The sequence below is a fragment of the Pinus tabuliformis genome, chromosome X (assembly GCF_031772625.1).
Source record: "Pinus tabuliformis cultivar Carrire ecotype Pingquan chromosome X, CPIR1, whole genome shotgun sequence".
NCBI classification, from domain to species: Eukaryota; Viridiplantae; Streptophyta; class Pinopsida; order Pinales; family Pinaceae; genus Pinus; species Pinus tabuliformis.
In genome coordinates, this window is record NC_142308.1 from 1024473319 (window position 1) to 1024493585 (window position 20267).

Here is a 20267-nt window from a genome sequence, read left to right on the forward strand (position 1 = left end):
ATCTTCCAATAAAGTTTGCAATTAGTCTACAATTCAGGTTTTCAATTTGTAACTCTGATTTTTCCAGTATCAATGTTGCAGATCAAATTTTTGGTAGTACAAAATCATCTCTCTGTACATAAATGGGATGCCTAAATGATCTTAGCATGCATCATTTGACCAAAATATTGCAGCTTGAAGGCTCTTGTATGTGATATGTCCCAGCCCTATTCAAAGCTGTAAAGTGTGTTTTCTGATGATCTCCTTGGTACTAGTGGTAATGCTTCTAAGGACAAGGGCAATCCTTTGATAGACTATAAGATGGGGCAAATGAATGGAGCAAAAATGATGGGAACTGAATAAAACCGAGTGGTCAACTAAAGAAGAATGGTGTTCATCTGAGGATGGGAATGCTCTTTTTGATGGCAGGTCACATCCATTACAACAATTCGGATTTAACAAGCACCCATTCTTGGATTTCATGTTTCTTGGCTCTTTGATGAGAAGGATGAAGGGAAAATACATGTTAATATATTATTTGTGCCCTTTGATGGAAGTTTTGTAATGAATGACTAAAAAATACATGGTGAGAGAAGAATGCATATTATAGTAATTGAGGAATGTTTTTCACTTGTTGAAGTTATAGTATTGAATTTAACACACTAACACTTTACAACAATGAACTAACAATCTTCATGATGAAAATAACAATATGGAAGATTTATATGCATAATGAAAAAGGTAATATGGGAGATTCCAATCATGTTCCAAGGCATTTTTTAAAATGTGGATGTGAGAAAAGGTTGTTGTGGAAGGTGTTGTTTGTATATGGGAATTTCCTGATCATTGTGTGTAATCCTAATGTTGATAGATATGTCTACTAAGTGGTTCCAGTTAATGGGGCATTGATTTGAGCATTCAATATATTTTTATTCTTTATCAAAGTATTTTTTTGTTGTATTTGCGTTCTTCAATTTATGCTTACGACGTTTCCTTTGCAACATCTAGTGCAAATGCTAGTTATAAATTGTACGGTTATTTTTTTAGAGAAAAGGATAGTTGATTATTACAAGCTTGTCAAATTGTTATAAATTGTACCATTATTTTGTTTGAGAAAAGGATACATGTTTTGGTAATTATTAAAATAATATTAATGTCTTTTTAGAGAGATATATTTTATTGAAAAATTGATGATTCTTTTAGGATTTGTTCTTGGATGTATGGAAACATTTTTGAATGATGTATGAAAACTCAAATACCCCATTTGTAAATCTGCATGTTTCCCGACCCTAGACCTACACAAAAGTCGGCATGACTACGCAATGCCAAAGGCCGACGATCACTTTTGGGGAGTGAAGAATCTTGATGCTAGCACATCCCTCCTCCCTACAACGAAAAAACCCTAAGAAACATCGTCATCGGCTTATCTAAAGTAAGCAATATATATAATTGCTATTGCTATTATAAAAATGTTAATATTAATATTACTTAGATTTAATGTTAAAATATTATTAATAATAATCAATAATAATATGATCCATCTTTTACTAAAATAACCTAATATTATTATAAAATTAAATGTAGCATTATTAATGCAACATTATTATAATTGCTAATAACAATATTATTAATGTTACTGATACTACTATTAATAATATTTTTTTCTAAAAAATATTATTAATAATTAACACTAGTGTATTATTGAACCTTTTATTAAACCTAACTAAATATTAGTAATCTTATTGTTAAACCTAATATTAAGAAAACCTAAATGATTATCCGGAGTTGATTATTACAAGCTTGTTAAATTGTTATAAATTGTACGGTTATTTTGTTAGAGAAAAGGTTAGTTGATTATTGCAAGCTTGTTAAATTGTTATAAATTGTACCATTATTTTGTTTGAGAAAAAGATACATGTTTTTGGTAATTATTAAAATAATATTAATGTTTTTTTCAGAGAGATATATTTTATTGAAAATTTGATGATTCTTTTAGGATTTGTTCTTGGATATATGGAAATGTTTTTGAATGATATTTGAGTCATGTAGTGTAATCATGGATTCTTAATGCGTTATAAATAATTTTATTTAATAAGAAATACATGTATCTCTTAAAAAAACATTGTATTATAAATTGAATTACAAAATTGAATTGAAGTGGACATGTGGTCTAAGGAGACGTTTCATAATGTAATGGGCATTTCAAGAGTGAAGTCACTTTTCAAAATAGGTTATGCATGTTTTACAAAGCTAAGTTTAGATGAAGTGAATATGATTTGTTTAAACACTTGATTTAGATATGCAAGGAAGTTACCTCCATGCATTCTATCCATTGATGTAGTGGGGTTATCATTGAATTTTAGTCGTCCAATTGGAATTTGTCATTAAAGAAAAATTTAAAATGCTCACTTCCAATAAAAAGAGGCCGTTCCACATTATTATTTATTTTAAAAAAATAATAATTTACAGAAATAAAAAATGAAATTGTGTATTTTAATAATAAAGGAAATCAATTAATTTTAAAAATAAAAATATGTATTTTAATAATAAAAAAATTGACTAATTAAAATATCAAAGTGGGACTTCAAAAAACAACGAAAGTTCCGTTACCCTTTTGTTCCTTTTTCTTTCCTCCCAGGGTAACGGAAGCCAAATAATGGGAATTCAAATAACGACGGAAGCTGCATTAACTTTATTCTTGCACTCTAGCGAAAACACACGAGGGAAGGGGAGTAGCCAAACGCTAAAATTATACGTCGTGTATTTTGCATTCGATGTGCTCTGTATCGACGGTGCATATTTGCTCGTCCACAAGAGAAAGAACTTCGCCCGTGGCCACTGCATGTTTTGCATGCACTGTGTGTGCAAACTCTACAACTCTTTGGCTGTTTATTGCAATCAAAACAAAAAAAACAGATAAGAAAAGTTAAATAACCATCCATTTAAAAGTTTGGGTAAATAAAAGCTATAGTGTGAGAAGGCAATGCAGCAACCGCCTTAAATGTCCTATATACTAGGATATATTATTCGATCAAAATATTCTATAGTTTAATTCTTGAACAATGTAGTCTGTAATTTATAGTTGCTTCAAATAAAAATGCAAGAAGGGTATTTATTTAGTGGGCCAGTGCGATGAAATAATATGCATGCTAGCATATTATTAACATTGTGTTAGGAGATGAATACCTGTAAGCCCATTCATTGTCGAACCATGCGACCACTTTAATCATGTCCTCTCCCACGACCATGGTGAGTGTGGTATCTACAGTGGCTGAAGCGTTGGAACCGCGAAAGTCCATGGAAACCAAGTGATCGTCACACACTGCGAGTATACCATGGAGGGGTCCATCGGAAGCAGCCTTCTTGAACGCTTTCCTCACATCATCTACGGTGAACCCCTTATTCCCCACGTTGACTACCAAGTCCACGACAGAAACGTTGGGGGTGGGCACGCGCATAGCAATGCCGTTGAGCTTGTCCTTGAGATTGAGAGTGCTGGGTAGCACTCGAGATAGTGAATTAATGGATATATCGATGTTTGTTGGAACTATGTTTAGCGCCGCCGCCCTTGATCTCCTCTTGTCACAGTGTATTGCATCCAACAGACTCTGCATTAAAGTCATCCAATCTGAAATTAGTTCATTTCCATAACTAACTATTCCTGTAATATGAAACAATAACAGTTAGTCGAGTTAGAATTCTTAAAATAACATTAATGTAATATTGAACTATATTTATTAAAACGTGATGAAGAAATGTGGAAATTAGCAAATTTTCCCAGTAATTTTTTTAGAAAATGTTTACAGTACAATCCAATCTGTACCTGATCACTGGTGTATGAAAGTGTTGCAGCTACAGTCCCTTTCACTATGCCTGCATCAACCACACCACAGTGACACCATTTTTATTATTGTTATCACTTGCGCATCTTAGTTAAAAATATCATAAATCAGGAAGAAATCACTTACCACCGAACTCTTTGTCCAGGGTTTGGATTAATGGAGCAAGGCAATTTATTGTGCCAGAGCCATTACTGCAAAGTGAAGTGATGTCAAGATCAAGATCAAGATTGAGTGAAGGATTGATATTATTATCATTTGGTATATTCTGGAAAGATTGAAAGAGGAACAAGAAAGCCTTCGTGCTGAGAAACCAGTCAAATCAAGCATCTTCTCTAACACACACACACACAAAATAACTCCACACCACTAAAATTTAAATCTAAACTATTCGAACACATTCAGCCCACCTGTAGATCTTTCTCGTTTTGCGCTGGTAAAACTCAATGGTCACTGTATATATATAACTATACTATCAAATCCTACGTTAGTTATGGAGGGCAGATCTGAGAAAGGAATGAAATGATGGTTTCTTTTTTTAACCTAATGATGTCGTGCGCGTCGTGAGAGTATTCGCTGTCATTGATTCCCACAACATATGTGGGAATATCGTCGCCCTTGCCAGGTGCTGTAATGATCACCTTTTTAGCCCCGGCTGCAATGTGCTTCTCAGCTTGGGTTCTCTCTGTAAACTTTCCAGTCGCCTGCATCATTGGATTGCATTAATTCAAGCTCAACCAAATCTTTGTCGACATCATTGGATTGCATTAATTCAAGCTCAACCAAATCTTTGTCAACATCATTAGATTGCATTAATTCAAGCTCAACCAAATCTTTGTCAACTATAGTTACTACGTATTCGTCGAAGCATATATATATATTTGTATTTCAAAATATATATGCCCCTACCTCGATGACAAGGTCGACACCCAGGTCCTTCCATGGCAATAGCGAGGGGTCTCTCTCAGATAGAACAAAGATTTGTTTCCCACCCACGCTCATGCTTCTGTGACCATTCGCATCAGTCGCTTTAAATACGCCCTCCACATCAGCTTCAAATTTACCCATAATTGAGTCATACTTGAGAAGGTGGGCAGCCTACACTCACGTTACAAAAGTAAAACTAAACGTTATAAAGAATCTAAACATCGACAATATATATATATATATAGACATACGCAGTGATATGAACAGGCTCCCGTCCCTCCCTGGTTATAACATACATACATTTTCGACACCAGTAGTGTCATTGATGGCGACTATTTCAAGAGGCGAGCGCTTGTGGCCATGCCAGCAACGCATAAAATTGCGGCCAATGCGTCCGAATCCGTTGATAGCGACTTTCATCTTTGCAACGGTTTCTCCTCTCACGGCTCCCGTGTTTCCAGCCTGATTATTTCAGTTACCAGATAAAAAGTAATCAGCAATACGAATGGCCACGCGAGCTGTGATGAGAGAATACGATTGGGAATAGTATTGACTCACCTTAGCTACAACCTGTGAGGCAACCGCATCAAAGAGGCTGAGGTTGTTCTCCCGTACATGTCTTCCATATGTGATACAACTAGATGTCGACTTCAGCCCCGCAAACTCTGATATTTCACCTCTCTGCAGTGCACACAAGATGATTTTTATTAATGATTTCGGCCTTGCAGCGGCACGTGAAGTGGAAATAAACCTGAAGTGAAGCTGTTACTGTATTAGAAAGTCAAAATATATGAATGCGAAGGAAAATAACCTTGAAGACAGAAGGAAGCGAGCGGGTCAAAGATGAGGATGTGGCAGCTGCAGGGCGACGCGCGCGAGCGGGGGCTGCTATGTTGGCTACCTGTGCGGATGAAGCTAAAGCCATTCTTGATCAGAGATTGGTTGCAACAATACCTTGCAATTTGGTTGATGACTTGACTGATCCATCTGCCTGTCTGGCTATCAATATATATAGTTATACACAGAGGCACACTCCCTTGTGATATTGTATTCTTCAGAGGCTTCTCTTACAATATATTTGTTAGAGACACACAAAGAGGCTTCTCATACAATAGATTTGTTATACACAGAGACAGAGGCTTCTCTTGCAATATATTTATTGTATTTGTATTCGACCGTCTCTTTCTTTGAAGGAAGTACTCGATAACGTTGCCCTGTACTTTCTCTGATTCTTCCACGCAACTTTCTTGCATTTTTCAATTCGATGGCCCCTGAATTTGACATTAAAGTAAAACGTGCTTTTATGATCATTAAAGCAAAAGTATGTTGTTATCCTTACGCGAGACTATTATTTTTATATTTTTATTTTTATCATTAAAGCAAAAGTATTAGAGTATTATTTTTATATTGTTTGGAAAGGAAAATTGGCAACCAAAATATGTCGAAATGTCGATCAATCGGGTCTTGCTTACACGGGCATTTGTTCTTTCCAAGAGAATGTTGCCATATAATAAGATTATTATAGTTAACCAATCATGTTGAGCAAAATTCTTTAGAATTTCCTTACCATTCAGAATTTAAGAGGATACTATTAAATAAGAGTATGATATTATTCAATTTCTTTTAAAGATAAAAAATTATATTCACAAGGTAATGAATAATATTTTCCTAAAATTTCTCCAATCTTCCATTAAAATTGTGTATTAAAATTTGGATATCTTTTTTTTATTAAAAGAATATTTGTCTTTTCTCAATCAATGATGTGGCTCTTGAAATGATTCCTTTCTTAACAAATAATTGTTTTCTTTTCTTTGCAAGTGGTGTGAGTCGTGGTAAATGATTACTCACTTAGCTTTTTGTTTGAAAAAACAATTTATTTTTATTAAAAGAATATTTTTCATTTCTTTGCAAGTGGTGTGAGTGTTGAGATAAGTGTCCACTTAACCTTTGGCTTGAGAAAACAGTGCCCCAAGGACATCTAAGTAGTTGAGAATCATATATTGGGCTTGGGTCATACTAGCCTTTAACATGGCTGGCCACACTAGCTCTTTAACATGGAGCTTGGGCCACACTAGCCCTTTAACATGGCTAGAGCTTGGGCCACACTAACCCAAAAAGAATTTTCCCTGAAGAAACATCATTTAAGGCCTCAAAAAGGAATCAAATCTAGACCTCAATTTTCCAAACTGTGTTTGGTCAATAAAAATCCTTCTATAAGTTCATTCCTTCAAATTTTCCATTCTAAAAGTATTAATATGGATGAAAAATAATGCATTTTATCCAATAAAGATCATATTATTTTGTTCCACAAAATATTTACTGAATAAGATTTTTCAATTTCATTAAGATTCAATCTATTTACAAGTTTTCATGGAAGTTGCCTTTCAGTAGTTTTCCCTTCTTCCTCATTAGCAAGCACTTGCGGAGAATTCAACTAGTAGACAAAATGCTTACATGGTTGCATTGACTGTTCCATTTCACTTGATCAGGTGATGTATGGATTAGTCAGAGTAGGTGTGATGAATAAGCTCAATTATGAGCATCTTTTTTAGTAGTATCTTCTAGTAAAGTTTGCAATTAGTCTACAGTTCAGGTTTTCAGTTTGTAACTCAGTCAGGTTAGTTCTGTTTGTATTACTTATGTTAATTTAGTCTTTGTACATATGACTGTATGCCCAATAAATAAGGCAACTTGGTCTACGATGTTCATGACACCTCTTTCAAAGCTGCCATCCCCAATGGAGCCAATGTTTGTGTCTAGGAGTCACTAGTGATAAAATGGTCTCTTTCATGTCTTAGGTGAAGTTATAAGGTCATATTTTTATGTCTCAATAGGTTTTCAAATAAAAATTTGGTCACTAGTTTAGCTTGTTTAGGTGTTTTCCCTCTTCCATCATGATTAGGGTTTTAAAAAGTCATTTTGGTACTACCATCATGAATGGTTATGAGTCATGAGTCGTGGATAGAATCATTATGTCAGTTATCATCGTATGGTCAAAGGTCATTTCAGAGGTTTAATGGTAAAATTCATGGTTTCATGGTCCATTAGGTGTCATGATGGAGTCAAACCATCAAAAATGAAATAAAGGTCATATCACACTTAGGTCATCATGAATGGAAGAGGAAATTTTATAAAAAGGTTCTAAATTATGTTTTCAAGTGTTATGTGGCATCAAAAAGTAATAATGCTCATAAAAATCTCAAAAGAACAAGGTTCAAACATGCAAAATCATTCTTGGAAAAGAACAAGTAGGCCCCATCCCCACTCAAAAGAGGTCAACTCGGCTCATAAAAGGAAAAAAGACAAAGGAGAAATTCATTTGCACTCGTCTACCCTCCTGCACTCTTAATACACCATATCCCCCACTTTCCCTCATCAAATTCCTCATTTCATCACTTTTCCTCACAAACCCTAGTCCCTACTATGCATTTCTAGACTAGGACTGTATTTGCTAGTTTTACATCCCTTCCCATCACTCAAATCCAAAAATTCAACTTCCCCTCACTCCATAACGTCCATCCCTATCTCCCCAAATTTTCCTAAGAATTTAGAGACACCCTAACCCTTCATCTCCCTCAGATTCAAAAACTGTGCAAATCATGTGTTTTTCCGTACACCAAACCCTAATTTCCTCTCCCATTGAGCTAGGGTTTGCTATGGATTTTGAGACTACTGAGAAGAGGAGGAATAAGGGAGATCAGATCAGTAGGTATGAACCAAATTCAGGACATGACATCATGTCTTCACCATTTCTCAAGAAATCATTCCAAGAGACAAATCGTTTGACACACATTGGGACAGTCTTACTTCAAAATTAGTTTTTGAAGTAAGGAAGATGAATTTGGAAAAAATGAAAGAGGTTTTTGTAAATCATCAACCAAGGAATAAAAACCGCCTTCATGTTATGCACATGTCTTATTATTTTGGAGAAATTCCGAAAATATAGTTGCTACAGGAAAATTGCTGGACTTCTGGAGTAGTCTTGGGAGATTGAATTTTTAGGTGGTTTGGAGAAAGTGTTTTTAGTTCATGATGACCCCATTGTGTAGCAGACATCATAATATTTCCACACATAGCACTTTGAGACCAAAAATCCTCTATAAAGGCCTCCAAACACCCTCTCAAAGACCAAACTGTGTTTTTGCTGATAGCACGTTGCGCTTTTGCAATTTGTGAGTGACCAACTTCAAACTTGGATTCTGAACAAATGGGAAAGAAGTTTTGAAAAATGGAGGAGGGTTTTGTTCATAACATATGAAAGAACACAAATGTCTCTCAGTGTTTTAAAATGATTTATGGGTAGAAAGATATGGCTCCATCTTCGAGACCTTGTTTTACAGAATAACCAAAATTTTTGGCAATATTTGGAAATGGTCATAAGGTCGAAAACGCAACATGCCCCATGCTACGATTTTCCTGGGAGGCTCCAAATGACATTCGGTTTGCATATTTAGATTCTTCATGACTTTTACATCACTGCTAGCCTTTGGTATCATACCTTCAACAAGTTTTGGTAGGTGGAAAGGGCTGAAAACTACCTAAAAAGCACCTCTCTACCCTCTTTTTGAAGAGCACGCTACGCTTTTGGGAGTACCTCTAGGAGAATGCATTTTTGGAGGGCTAGAATCATTTTTTTTCAGCTCTTGAAGATACCATCTTGTAGAAGACATCCACATATTTCCAATGAGCCATCAAGCTCCTGAGTTGGACCTCGGGAAGGCCTCCAAAAGTCAATTCTCTGTTATAGTTTTACATGAATGATATACATCTCTCCTTTCCATATCTTATTTCTTCAGTGATTTTCTTTAAAGGTTATAAGCACAATTCTTTTCATAAAAGCTTTGTTTTGATGGGAATACCATTTTGTGTAATTTTCCTTCTCACTTAATGAATTCATGGTGCACATGCTCATTAAGACCTTTTTACTCTTTCAAACCCTACACTACACTGAAAAACCCTAAAGTCATCACAAAATCATTGCTACCTTGCTCCTCTATATATTTTTTGATGTAACCCTTTGATCCTTTGACCTAGCGACCTTGTTTTCATCCCTAATCCAACACCAAAACCCTAAAGCCATCACCAAAGTATTGCTACCGTGCTCCTCTATACATTTGTTGTTTTAAACCTTTGATACTTTGACCTAACTACTTGGTTCTCACTCCCGATCCAACATCAAACCCTAAAAATTTCAAAACCTACCTGAGCCTAGCATACTTAGCCTAATATTCTTTTATATTCCAGTCAAACTTTGGTTGTGATTTCATATAGAGACCCCTCTCTGGTTTGGTAGGGCTAGCTACCAAACTGAAATCTTGGTTTGAGGTTAACTCCGTCGATCTCCTCTTCGGCTTGGGACATTATGGAGGATAACAATGCAAAAGTAAACCATTTTCTAAAAGGTACATTAATGCACCTGTTGTTTTGAAATATCCTTTTCCCACTGAGGAAACTAAGATGGTTGCACAAAATCAAACATCCTCTTCCCAAAATTATTTTAACATATTGATGTGTCAAGGAGAATTCAAGGTGGTTGCTTGAACCAAAGATCATACACCCTCGATTTCTTCAAATGGAAGTGCTACAGATAAACCTTCCACTTTAATTCCTCCTCCTTCTAGTCCTCTACAAATTGAGAGACCAACTGCTAAAATAGTAATTAGATCTCCTCTCAAAAGAGTCGTTTGTAAGTCTTCATTTAATCCGCATGCTAGAGCTACACAAAAATATAGCATTGTGGAAGACCTAGCACAAGAAACTTCTACTATGTCAGCCTTTGAAGTCCTTTACAGTTGTCCATCTCAATGGAAATCATTGTTATCAAGAATTAGTAGAATTTATTCGTAGATTCTAATCTTATAGTCTTTGATCCTGTACCTAGGCTTTTGCATCAACTTGTGTTTCAATTAAAGTTGTTGTGAAAGGAAAAAATGTTCTTCATACAATAGCATATGAAGGAGCCTCAACGTGTATAATGTCTATTCCTTGTTAGAAATTCTTAGGCACTCTAACAATCAACCAATCATTGACAACCTTGAGAGATTTTAATGGGAGAGGATTTAAACCTTATGGGATTATAAATGCTTTGCCTATATAATTGGAAGGTAAAATGGTTTTAATAGTGTTTGAAGTAGATGATGCTCAACTAGATTATAGCCTCTTACTAGGTTGTAGTTAGACATAGGCTGTGTTTGTCATTGTCTCATCACTTTTCCACATGATTTGATTTCCTCATCAAACGAAGGTCATTATCATGGACCAATTAGCCTTTTACACTTTTGATTCTCATACTTCGAGGAATATTTCTTTTGTAGGTAAAAAATCGATCCCTTATAAAAATGTTGGTGTGGATTCATTTAAAGATTCATTATTAATGGGGAATTTTGCAATCCCTCCACCCAATGTTTCTACAACATTCACACAAGTAAACATGATATCGTCTGGTACCGATTCTTATGATCCACAGATAATACCTATTGAGTCCGATTAGTAGATCTACGACGATCAAATTCCAATTAGTCCAATTGAGTCAGCTTATGAATTGATCCATTTGATTTCTCCAGTAGTTTTTGCATTAGACAACCGAGTGAACCTAATAGTCGATGAATATTCTTAATCTTCATGGATAATTTATGTATCAAATCCTGGTCCTTTTAATAGTGTTTTCCCTATGGATGAAAGCATCATGGAATTAATGTCTTCAGATGAAAAACCATGGGATGATAGTCATAATAGTTCCTCTTTTCTACCAAAATTAGAAGTTATTTTGAATAACATTGACTCATTATTTTTACTTAAGATAGTTACAAAACCCCAAAATCCTCTTTCCATTTATGAAGAAAATTTTGAAATGAATTTAGGGAGAATATTTTATACCATCGCAATCAACAACTCATTAAAACCAAGAATTATTGAGAACGTTCACATAGGAGTGTAGGGTAATTTAATTGTTAGTTAATTTACTTATCATTAAATTGTCAAACCTAGGGTTCATGAACTTGTGAAGTACACTTGAAAAATATATGTTAGGAATCAACTTTCAATTTAAAAAAGAAAATTATACTCTATTGAAATATATTGCAAGACAAAAATAAAATATATTCATGAAAAATGTATTAGATGAGTATACACACACATTCTTTTTCAAAAGTCTCAAATTATGAACTTGAAAGAAATATTTTAATCTATGAAATTGAAATGGTGATTGACATGAAAGTAAACTTACTCTATTGGCCTAGAAATAAATCTCTTCTAGTGACATAAAAATAAATCTATATTATCAACAGGAAAGTAAATCTACTCTAATGACTTGAAAGTAAATTTAATATAGAAAGAAACAAATATTATACTAAGAAAGCATTGAATTCTTAATCTATGAAATTTGAAGTTAACCTATTATGAAAGAGGTGAGAGAACAATTAAAATTACTAATGTTTGCATTGTAAAATTATAATCATTCATGACTATATATGAATCTAAAATCAAACAAATTGAAAAGAAGCAAGTCTATGACATAAAAACAATAATGCTTGACTTTCAACAGAACACAAATGGAATGAGCATAAAAGAATGTAAACAAATCATCTAATTAAAATACTTAAAATGAATCGAATATGATCCATGGAAGAGTTTTAAGGATGCACAAAACATAACATTTAATGAGGAACTGTTTGCTAAGTCATATGAATGCTTGACTGGATTTACTTAGTTAGAAAAATTTAGGTTTTACTGGTTCGTGCTTCTTTGGGGTTGGGGGGTTTAGAGGTTCCCTCCTTTCGGGATGCAGTTTCGAGGAAAGGAAAGGAACATGAAGCTTCATTCTTCATGAAACTCATGGCCTACAATGCTTTCAACTCCTTCTAAGAAAGAAACTGTCGCCTGACCAAGGGATACAGGTGCAGAGAAATGTTCATGAATGCTTATCACCTCATAGGTGAATGACGCAAAGGGATCTAGTAAGCCTGGAACATAATAAAATCATCACCCTCAAACATAGAAAGGTAACAAATGCAAACCAAAAGTTTAAAAAATACCAGTCTTAGAGATTCAAGATGCAAACGTTGCTACATACAGAGACTTCATGCAGGAACGTTGCATCATCTGCGAATTCATGGGCATTTGACCTACAGAAAAATCCCTAAACTAGTGGATTTAGACCAAGTGGCACCCAAAAGGAGAAATAATATTATAGCTAGGATCTAAAGGCTTTTTCATAGTTATCTTTGATATCCTGGAGGATCGTGACCCTATTTTTGAAGGACACCCATACTTCTTTAACTCAACAGGGTTATATATGTGGTACTTGAAGGAAAAATTCACACCAAAAAAAGGAAGACTTCACCAGGGTCCTCATATGGGTGAGACGTTATTCACTCCCCACAGATTTTTGGTCACCCTCTGTTCTAAAAGGAATAGGCAACGAATTAGGATATTACTTATAAATGTAGGAGGGTACCAAGAACAGTTACAATGTTTCATATGCCATAATTTAAATCTATATGGATGTCTCATGGGAACTCCTAGAAGCCATAAAATTGGTCTTCAAAGATGAGGCATATCTCTAGAACATAGATTATGAGCATATACCTTTTAGATGTAGGAAATTTCATGAGCATGAAGATCTCTACAGAGACTGACCAAAAAATGTCTCTCAACAAACCAGTAGCCAAGCGTAAAAGAAGATAGATGAACAAGACTTCACCAAGGTATTCCCCAGAAGCAGGAATAATAAGAGAACTCAAGGAAAACAAGGTCAGCAACCCTGATCTAATAAAAATAAATTTGAAGCCCTGCAAGAGGTACCTGAAGAACAAACTTCAGAAGGAACAATTGAGGAGGAAGGTGAAATGTTAAATCAAACACGAATGGTACAAGAGAATAATTTGGGGGACACCCCCAGATAGAACCAACTGAGAATGGCCAGACATCAAAAGATGTAGATATGGATCTTGAGCCGAGAGAAAACTCAGAAGAGGACCAAGTCATAGAAGAAGATCTTGGAGGAGTTTGTTAAGAAATTTACTGCGTAACATAAATAATTACTGAGAGGAATAAATATAAAAATAACCGAAAACAACCATAAACACATAAACACAAATGTTTATCCGGTAAAACCCCAAATCTAGGGAGAAACCCAACCTAATAAGATCTCATTAGCATTGGCCAAAACCCTGGCCAATCCGACCAAGTGAGCCTTCACCGCTCACCTCCAGGGCTTGCATTACAGTGAAGTCCTTCCAGCGTTTTATAAGCTCCATTACATATAATACCATGGGCATAATATTATGGGTGCACAATACCATGTGCCCCAAAACCATCACTGTTTAACGTGGTCAAATTTGACTCTATTCTGAGTCAAGTTTACCTAACAATTCCCCCCTTAAACTTGACTTGGGGTTCCTTGACTAACTCCAGCCAAACCTGCTAAGTGAGACAATCCCGCTCACTCCAGCTCTTACCCCCCTCAGAGTTTTTATTCGGGGTATTGTTAACCCAACATCCCCCCTATCACCTAGGTCTAACCGAGACTTTATCAGTGATCACCGAGGGGTACACATGCCTTACCAGGTCTTACAGTAGTATGCCCATTTACATGCAATAATTTTGACTTCATTAATTTTTTTTATTTTTTATTTTTTTGTTTATTGCTATTGCGATTCTGATCCATCCTCTCTCAATTTGATTTGCTCAAAAACTTCTATCAAATCGCTCCAACTGCGAGCCCGAGAACCTCGTAGATTCCAACACCAGTAGCCTCACGTAGCAGAAAACAAACAATTTTCAAAGCCGCATGAAAAATTTTCTTCTGCTGACCAAAGGTATCTCTCAACCTTCTTTAAATAGCTGCATGAATCCTGAACAATTCGTCAGCATGTTCCAAACCAGTAAATATCACAAATGCATTGCGATCCTTGGCAGTTACGGAACTATCTTCCACACATTGATCTCATCAGGCCATATAAACTCCTGGCATCAAAGAATCCCTTTGAAGCCGATATCTGGCTCTGATACCAGTTGTTAAGAAATTTACCGCGTAACATAAATAATTACTGAGAGGAATAAATATAAGAAAAAACTAGAAACAAGCATAAACACATAAACACAAATGTTTATCCGAGAAAACCCCAAATCCGGGGAAAAACCCAACCTAATAAGATCTCTTTAGCATTGGCCAAAACCCTGGCCAATCCGACCAACTGAGCCTTCACTGCTCACCTCCAGGTCTTGCATTACAATGAAGTCCTTCCAGCGTTTTATAAGCTCCATTACATATAATACCATGGGCAGAATATTATGGGTGCACAATACCATGTGCCCCAAAACCATCACTGTTTAACCTGGTCAACTTTGACTCTATCTTGAGTCAAGTTTACCTAACAGAGTTCATATCAACTTGATAGTAGAAGTATGGGACAAAAGTGACCTCGCAGTAATACCCAGCGAATACATCAAAAAAATAGAAAGGGCATACCTAATATGAGAAGAACTAAAACATACTGCAATAAAGAAACACCCAAAAGATAGATCCTACGAAGGTATTCTATCAAACATCACAGTTGATCAGTAGAACCACAAAGTTCCAAGCCGGAAATTAGGACAAAAAAACCACAAGACAACTCCTTCAGGAACTAGGTGCAATATTAATCAATGAGGGAAAGGTAAGAGATCTCACCCTAACCCATCATATTTCTCAATGAGTTTCATCTCATGGAACATCAGAGCCTTATTCAAAGAATTTTATATAATAATGGGAGATTTGCAAATAGGAACAACCATAAAAATAGCCAGCCCAACATCCTTCAGCTCTGACATAGTTTTGGCTTCAGCTGCAGTGTCTCAAGGTTCTCCAACCATGCCATCTTTTGGTTCCCCAGCATAGACAAACTCAGTTCATGCATGAAATGACTACCTCGATGGCTAGATGATTGAATCCCCTCTTCCTAAGAGTTTGTATGAACCAATGTTGCAACTTACTTACCACACTTTCTATTTTGGCTTTACCAGCCTTACTATGTTGCACACTCGGTATCTAGCCATATTGTGAATGGGCACTAGTTCCTCCTTGTACACTTGAAGCATTAATTCATGCACCATTTTCAAGGCTCTGTTATTATATTCACATCCCTTATAATAACATTGTCCACAGTGTACTTTTCTAGTAATAACAATCATGTCCCAATTTCACAATCATCCACAACACTTGGACAACTCCCTTCTTCGTAAACTCAGTCCCTCAGGATATTTAACCCTTTCCATGCGATGCCATCAACAAGAGTTTAGGCCTTCAGTTTTCTCTTGCCAATTTTGAAAATGAAGCCAATTCTCACCATATGTCCTCTCTGGACAGATTCATAATTCCATCCATGTCATAGACATATGAAAATATGAGTGATGTTCTTAGATTTCAATAATAATTTAAATGGATTTATTATAATAATTAGATTCAAATAATTATATGACATGCTCAGGTTACTTAGCGTTAGACTTTATTGCAGTAATCTTGATCGTTCTTATGGGCTTACTTCTATTTTCAATCCATATTCTTGGGAACATTCTCCATGAATTCTATCCCTTATGAAAGAGTCATCATCACATCAATTTCCCTGGTAACCTCCATTCCTTGCGAGATCATGGTTGCTAGAGTCACTGATTTTGAAAACTCCTCCATGGTTACCCTGCTTTTTTAAATAGCTCAGAGGCATGTTCAACGTTTCGGTCAACACAAATATGTTCCTTGTGGAGCCCAAGTATGAGTGCAGAGCAAGTGGTAAGTTGGGAATGATACCTATTCTTTCCATAGACTCAAATCACATTCATTGCAAGCTACAATGTTTTTTGAATTATATATGGTCTCATGAGAAATAGTAGTGTCTAATTCCATTTCTATGCACAATTTTAAATCTTCATCCAAACAACCTTCTATGTAGTGTGCACTAGCTGTTGATTATTATTGTGCAAGCAACTTCAATTTTCAAAATTCCCTTCTTTAGTGTTGCCCTTATAGGCTTTTATGATTCCTTCACCTGGCTGTTTTTGCATACTACATTGGTGACAGTTGCTCAAGTAGAGGGAGTTGGAAATCTGGATTTTTCCTTCAATTTAGTGTAAATCTTTTGATCTTTCTATTCTTAATATCTTGTATGATTCTTTCACTTGACCTTTTTTGCATGGTAGACTGAGGACAACTGTTCAATTAGAGGGAGTTGGCAATCTGGATTTTTATGATAAATATAAGGAACCTCCAATATTAATACCCTTGAATGAGTTTGTTCTCTTTGCCCCTAATAAATGCCTACTCAAACCTTCAGCCATAGTGAGGAAGAGCAGTTGTGACAAGGGGCACTTCTGTCTTAGCCCCTTGCCAGACCTAAAGAAATCAGTTGTTGAATCATTTATCAAGGCAGAAAAAAAAAACATGTGAAAAGTAAAACTTTGCTTCAAGGATAAGAAAGCCTTGATACAGGGCCAATGCTTCAGCTTTGTTTTTTTGTGGATATGCCTAACCCTTAAGCATAACTAAGTTCACAGTTTTTCTTGGGGATTAAGACGACCCACTCCCCCAACCTCCTATACGTGTATATGTACCTGTTTGAAATATTTATATGTATTGGAGCATGCATTTTCAGAACTGTAGAACAAAAACTGATAGTGATAACCGAATGGTCAAGCTTAGATGTTTTAGATCCATGTTAGTGCATATAGTTTGGATAATATTTGACACCACTGAAACACTAACCTCCAAAAATCAAGTCACTGATTTGAGCTGAATTTGAGACCTGATATCCATCTACCATCCATCTGACTAGTAAACGTGAGAAACCATATACCATTACGTTTTGAAGGTAGCGATATTGACCAATTAGAATAAAAGTAATCACCTTTGATGGCATTTTCATTTCACACTCTTCCACTGATTTGTTAATGTTTGATTTTGAGAAAGGACTAGGATGTAGTTTTAATATTAAATTTGAAGATGGATTTATTCAAGTCAAATGGTTTTCTTTGAGTTGAATTCATTGAACACATTTATTTAAAGGGTGCTAGCTCAATGGAAGAGCAGCTTCTCTGAGGGCAGGTGGTTGGTGGTTCAATTCCATCGTGCCCTAACATGAAATAATCATTGAAGAAACAAAAAGACTCATAATCTATATTTTGTTTCCAAAGATATTTTTTTATTGTCTCTAGATAGACAATAACTGGGATTAAAGACATATTGTCTCTATAAATAAAATAATTGGTATTTAAGACATATTGTCTCTATAGATATAATATATCTTTAATCATAGCTATTGTCCCTTGAAAGTAAATTGTCTTAACTAAAGATAAAAAATAAATTGGAAATTGTCTTAAATATTGTCTTTAAGCGAGTGTCTCAAATTATTGTCTTAAACAATTGTCTCTATAAAGACAATATATAACACAAGTATTATTGTCTCTTAAGAGAAAAAAATGAATTCTCTTAAGAGACAATAATACTTGTGTTCTATATTGTCTTTGTAGAGATAATTTTTTAAGACAATAATTTAAGACACCTGCTTAAAGACAATATTTAAGACAATTTCCAATTTCTTTTTTGTCTCAAGTTAAGACAATTTACTTAAAAATTGTCTTAAATATTATCTTAAAACCCCATTTTATGTAGTAATGTGGGACTTCAAATAACTATAAAAGCTTTCTTACCCTTTTGTTTTTTTCCTTCCTCCCACTCTATTTTTTATTTTGTAGGGTGACAGAAGCCAATAACGGAAATGAGCATTACAAACCTCTTTACCACAAACCAAATGACATAAAAAGAGTGATATTATAATGGGAATTCCAATAAAAATGAAAGTTGTATTAACTTTATTCTTGCACTCTCACTAAAACACACAATGGAAGGGGAGTTACTAATGCTAGAATTAAATGACGTGTATTTTTCATTCGATGTGCTATGTATCGACTATGCATATTTTCTCTTCCTCAAGAGAAAGAACTTATCCCTTGGCCACTACATATTTTGCATGCACTACGTGTGCAAACTCTACAACTCTTTGATTGTTTATTACAGTAAACAATCAAAATAAAAAATCAGATATGAAAAGTTAAATAGCCATTCATTTAAAAGTGTTATATATTGGTATATATATATATATATATATATATATATATATATATATATATATATATATATATACCAGTATATATAATATATATATCTGTGTGTGTGTGTGTGTGTGCGTGTGACATGGTCAAATTGGCCTTATATAGATAACAAGAAAGATGCAGAAAATTCATATAAGTCTACATACTCCATAAGAGCACAAGCGGAGTGGTAAGCTCGGCGAACAACTCTTCCTCCCTCATATAGAACCTAGGTGTTAGATCAGCATTAAAAGGGTCTTAGCCACCATGGTTGAGTACCTTGGATGAGAATAAAAACCTACATGAGCATCTCAATAAAATGCAAGGTCTTGAGGAAGAGACAAAGTAAATCCAATATGGGAAATAACTTCACCATGGATACTTAGTCTCGAAAGGACATACCTACAAGGGAAAGAGACATTTAATCAAAACTTTCATAAATATACTAGGGTTTAAATCTTGTAAGAAAAAGGGTTTCAATGAAATATTACCTTCCATGGGGAAGGCCAAGGCGTCATAACCCTATTCATGGGGGAACAAGTTGACAATGTTTAGAAATGTCATTGTTCAAGAAAAATTCACCTTAGTGTTACATTATAAAAACCAAGGTTTTTATTTTTAAAAGAATTACATGTAGCCTCTTTTGGGGAACACTTCTTGTTGGTCATTCGAGCAAGAACTCATTGTGCCAGGGGAAACCTTTCATACACACTTCGTTGGAGAAGGAAAAAATCTGAAGAAAAATCAGTAATGAACAAAAATATAATCGATAGAAACTGGTATTGAACCACTATCTACTATATCCATTACCAACTCCTCATAAAAGATTAAAGGAAACATTAACTTGAGGAATAACTTCTCCACGAAGCCACAACCAAAGTTTTTACAAGAAAAGTTAGAGTCATGAACACCTAAAATGTAATGATTTGACCTTCTAAGGGAGGAAAATACTTGAAGACATGAAAACAAGGAAAATTTAGGTTACAAAGTTCTATCGCAACACTAGAGTGTGCAAATGAGAATTGGAATGACGGGATACCGCCGAGAGTTACTCCAAACTAACCCTAACAACCTCCCTTGTTGATCATAAACCCTAAATAAATGTACCCCAAATATTAAAACACATTAAAAGGCTTGTTGCATCTAGTCACGTGAATTATCATGTGACAACCATGTGGCTTAAGATCTACAAAATTACTTGTTGAAACAAACCTCCATGTCACTCATTCAATATAGCTAGAATATTCCAATATGGTCATCCAAAACTTTAATAACAACCCATGCATACAGAGACACTTTCAATGTAATATATCAAACCTACATTTATGTATGCATTCTTTTTATATCATTAAAATATTTGTGGAGGAGTGATAACTTACATTGAGTCATAATAGTATTATA

General features: G+C 35.0%; 1 protein-coding gene across 1 annotated transcript; it reads right to left on the bottom strand.

Moving 5' to 3' along the window:
* Positions 1-2638: 2638 nt before the first annotated feature.
* Positions 2639-5879, bottom strand: LOC149143234 (glyceraldehyde-3-phosphate dehydrogenase A, chloroplastic-like). The gene is made up of 9 exons (XM_089446323.1): positions 5557-5879; positions 5304-5426; positions 5046-5207; positions 4728-4916; positions 4362-4522; positions 3948-4012; positions 3803-3852; positions 3166-3587; positions 2639-2864 (listed from the first exon to the last, which is right to left on the bottom strand). The coding sequence occupies exons 1-9, from the start codon at positions 5668-5670 to the stop codon at positions 2729-2731; spliced, it is 1422 nt and encodes a 473-aa protein (XP_089302449.1). The 5' UTR covers positions 5671-5879; the 3' UTR covers positions 2639-2728.
* Positions 5880-20267: the final 14388 nt, after the last annotated feature.

Excerpts from the sequence above, each read along its gene's own strand:
- LOC149143234 (XM_089446323.1), bottom strand. The coding sequence starts at position 5,670 with ATGGCTTTAGCTTCATCCGCACAGGTAGCCAACATAGCAGCCCCCGCT. Across the intron at positions 4,013-4,361 it reads GACGCGCACGACATCATTAG|TAATGGCTCTGGCACAATAA; the intron begins GTTAAAAAAAGA and ends TTCACTTTGCAG. Across the intron at positions 3,853-3,947 it reads CCTGGACAAAGAGTTCGGTG|GCATAGTGAAAGGGACTGTA; the intron begins GTAAGTGATTTC and ends TGGTTGATGCAG.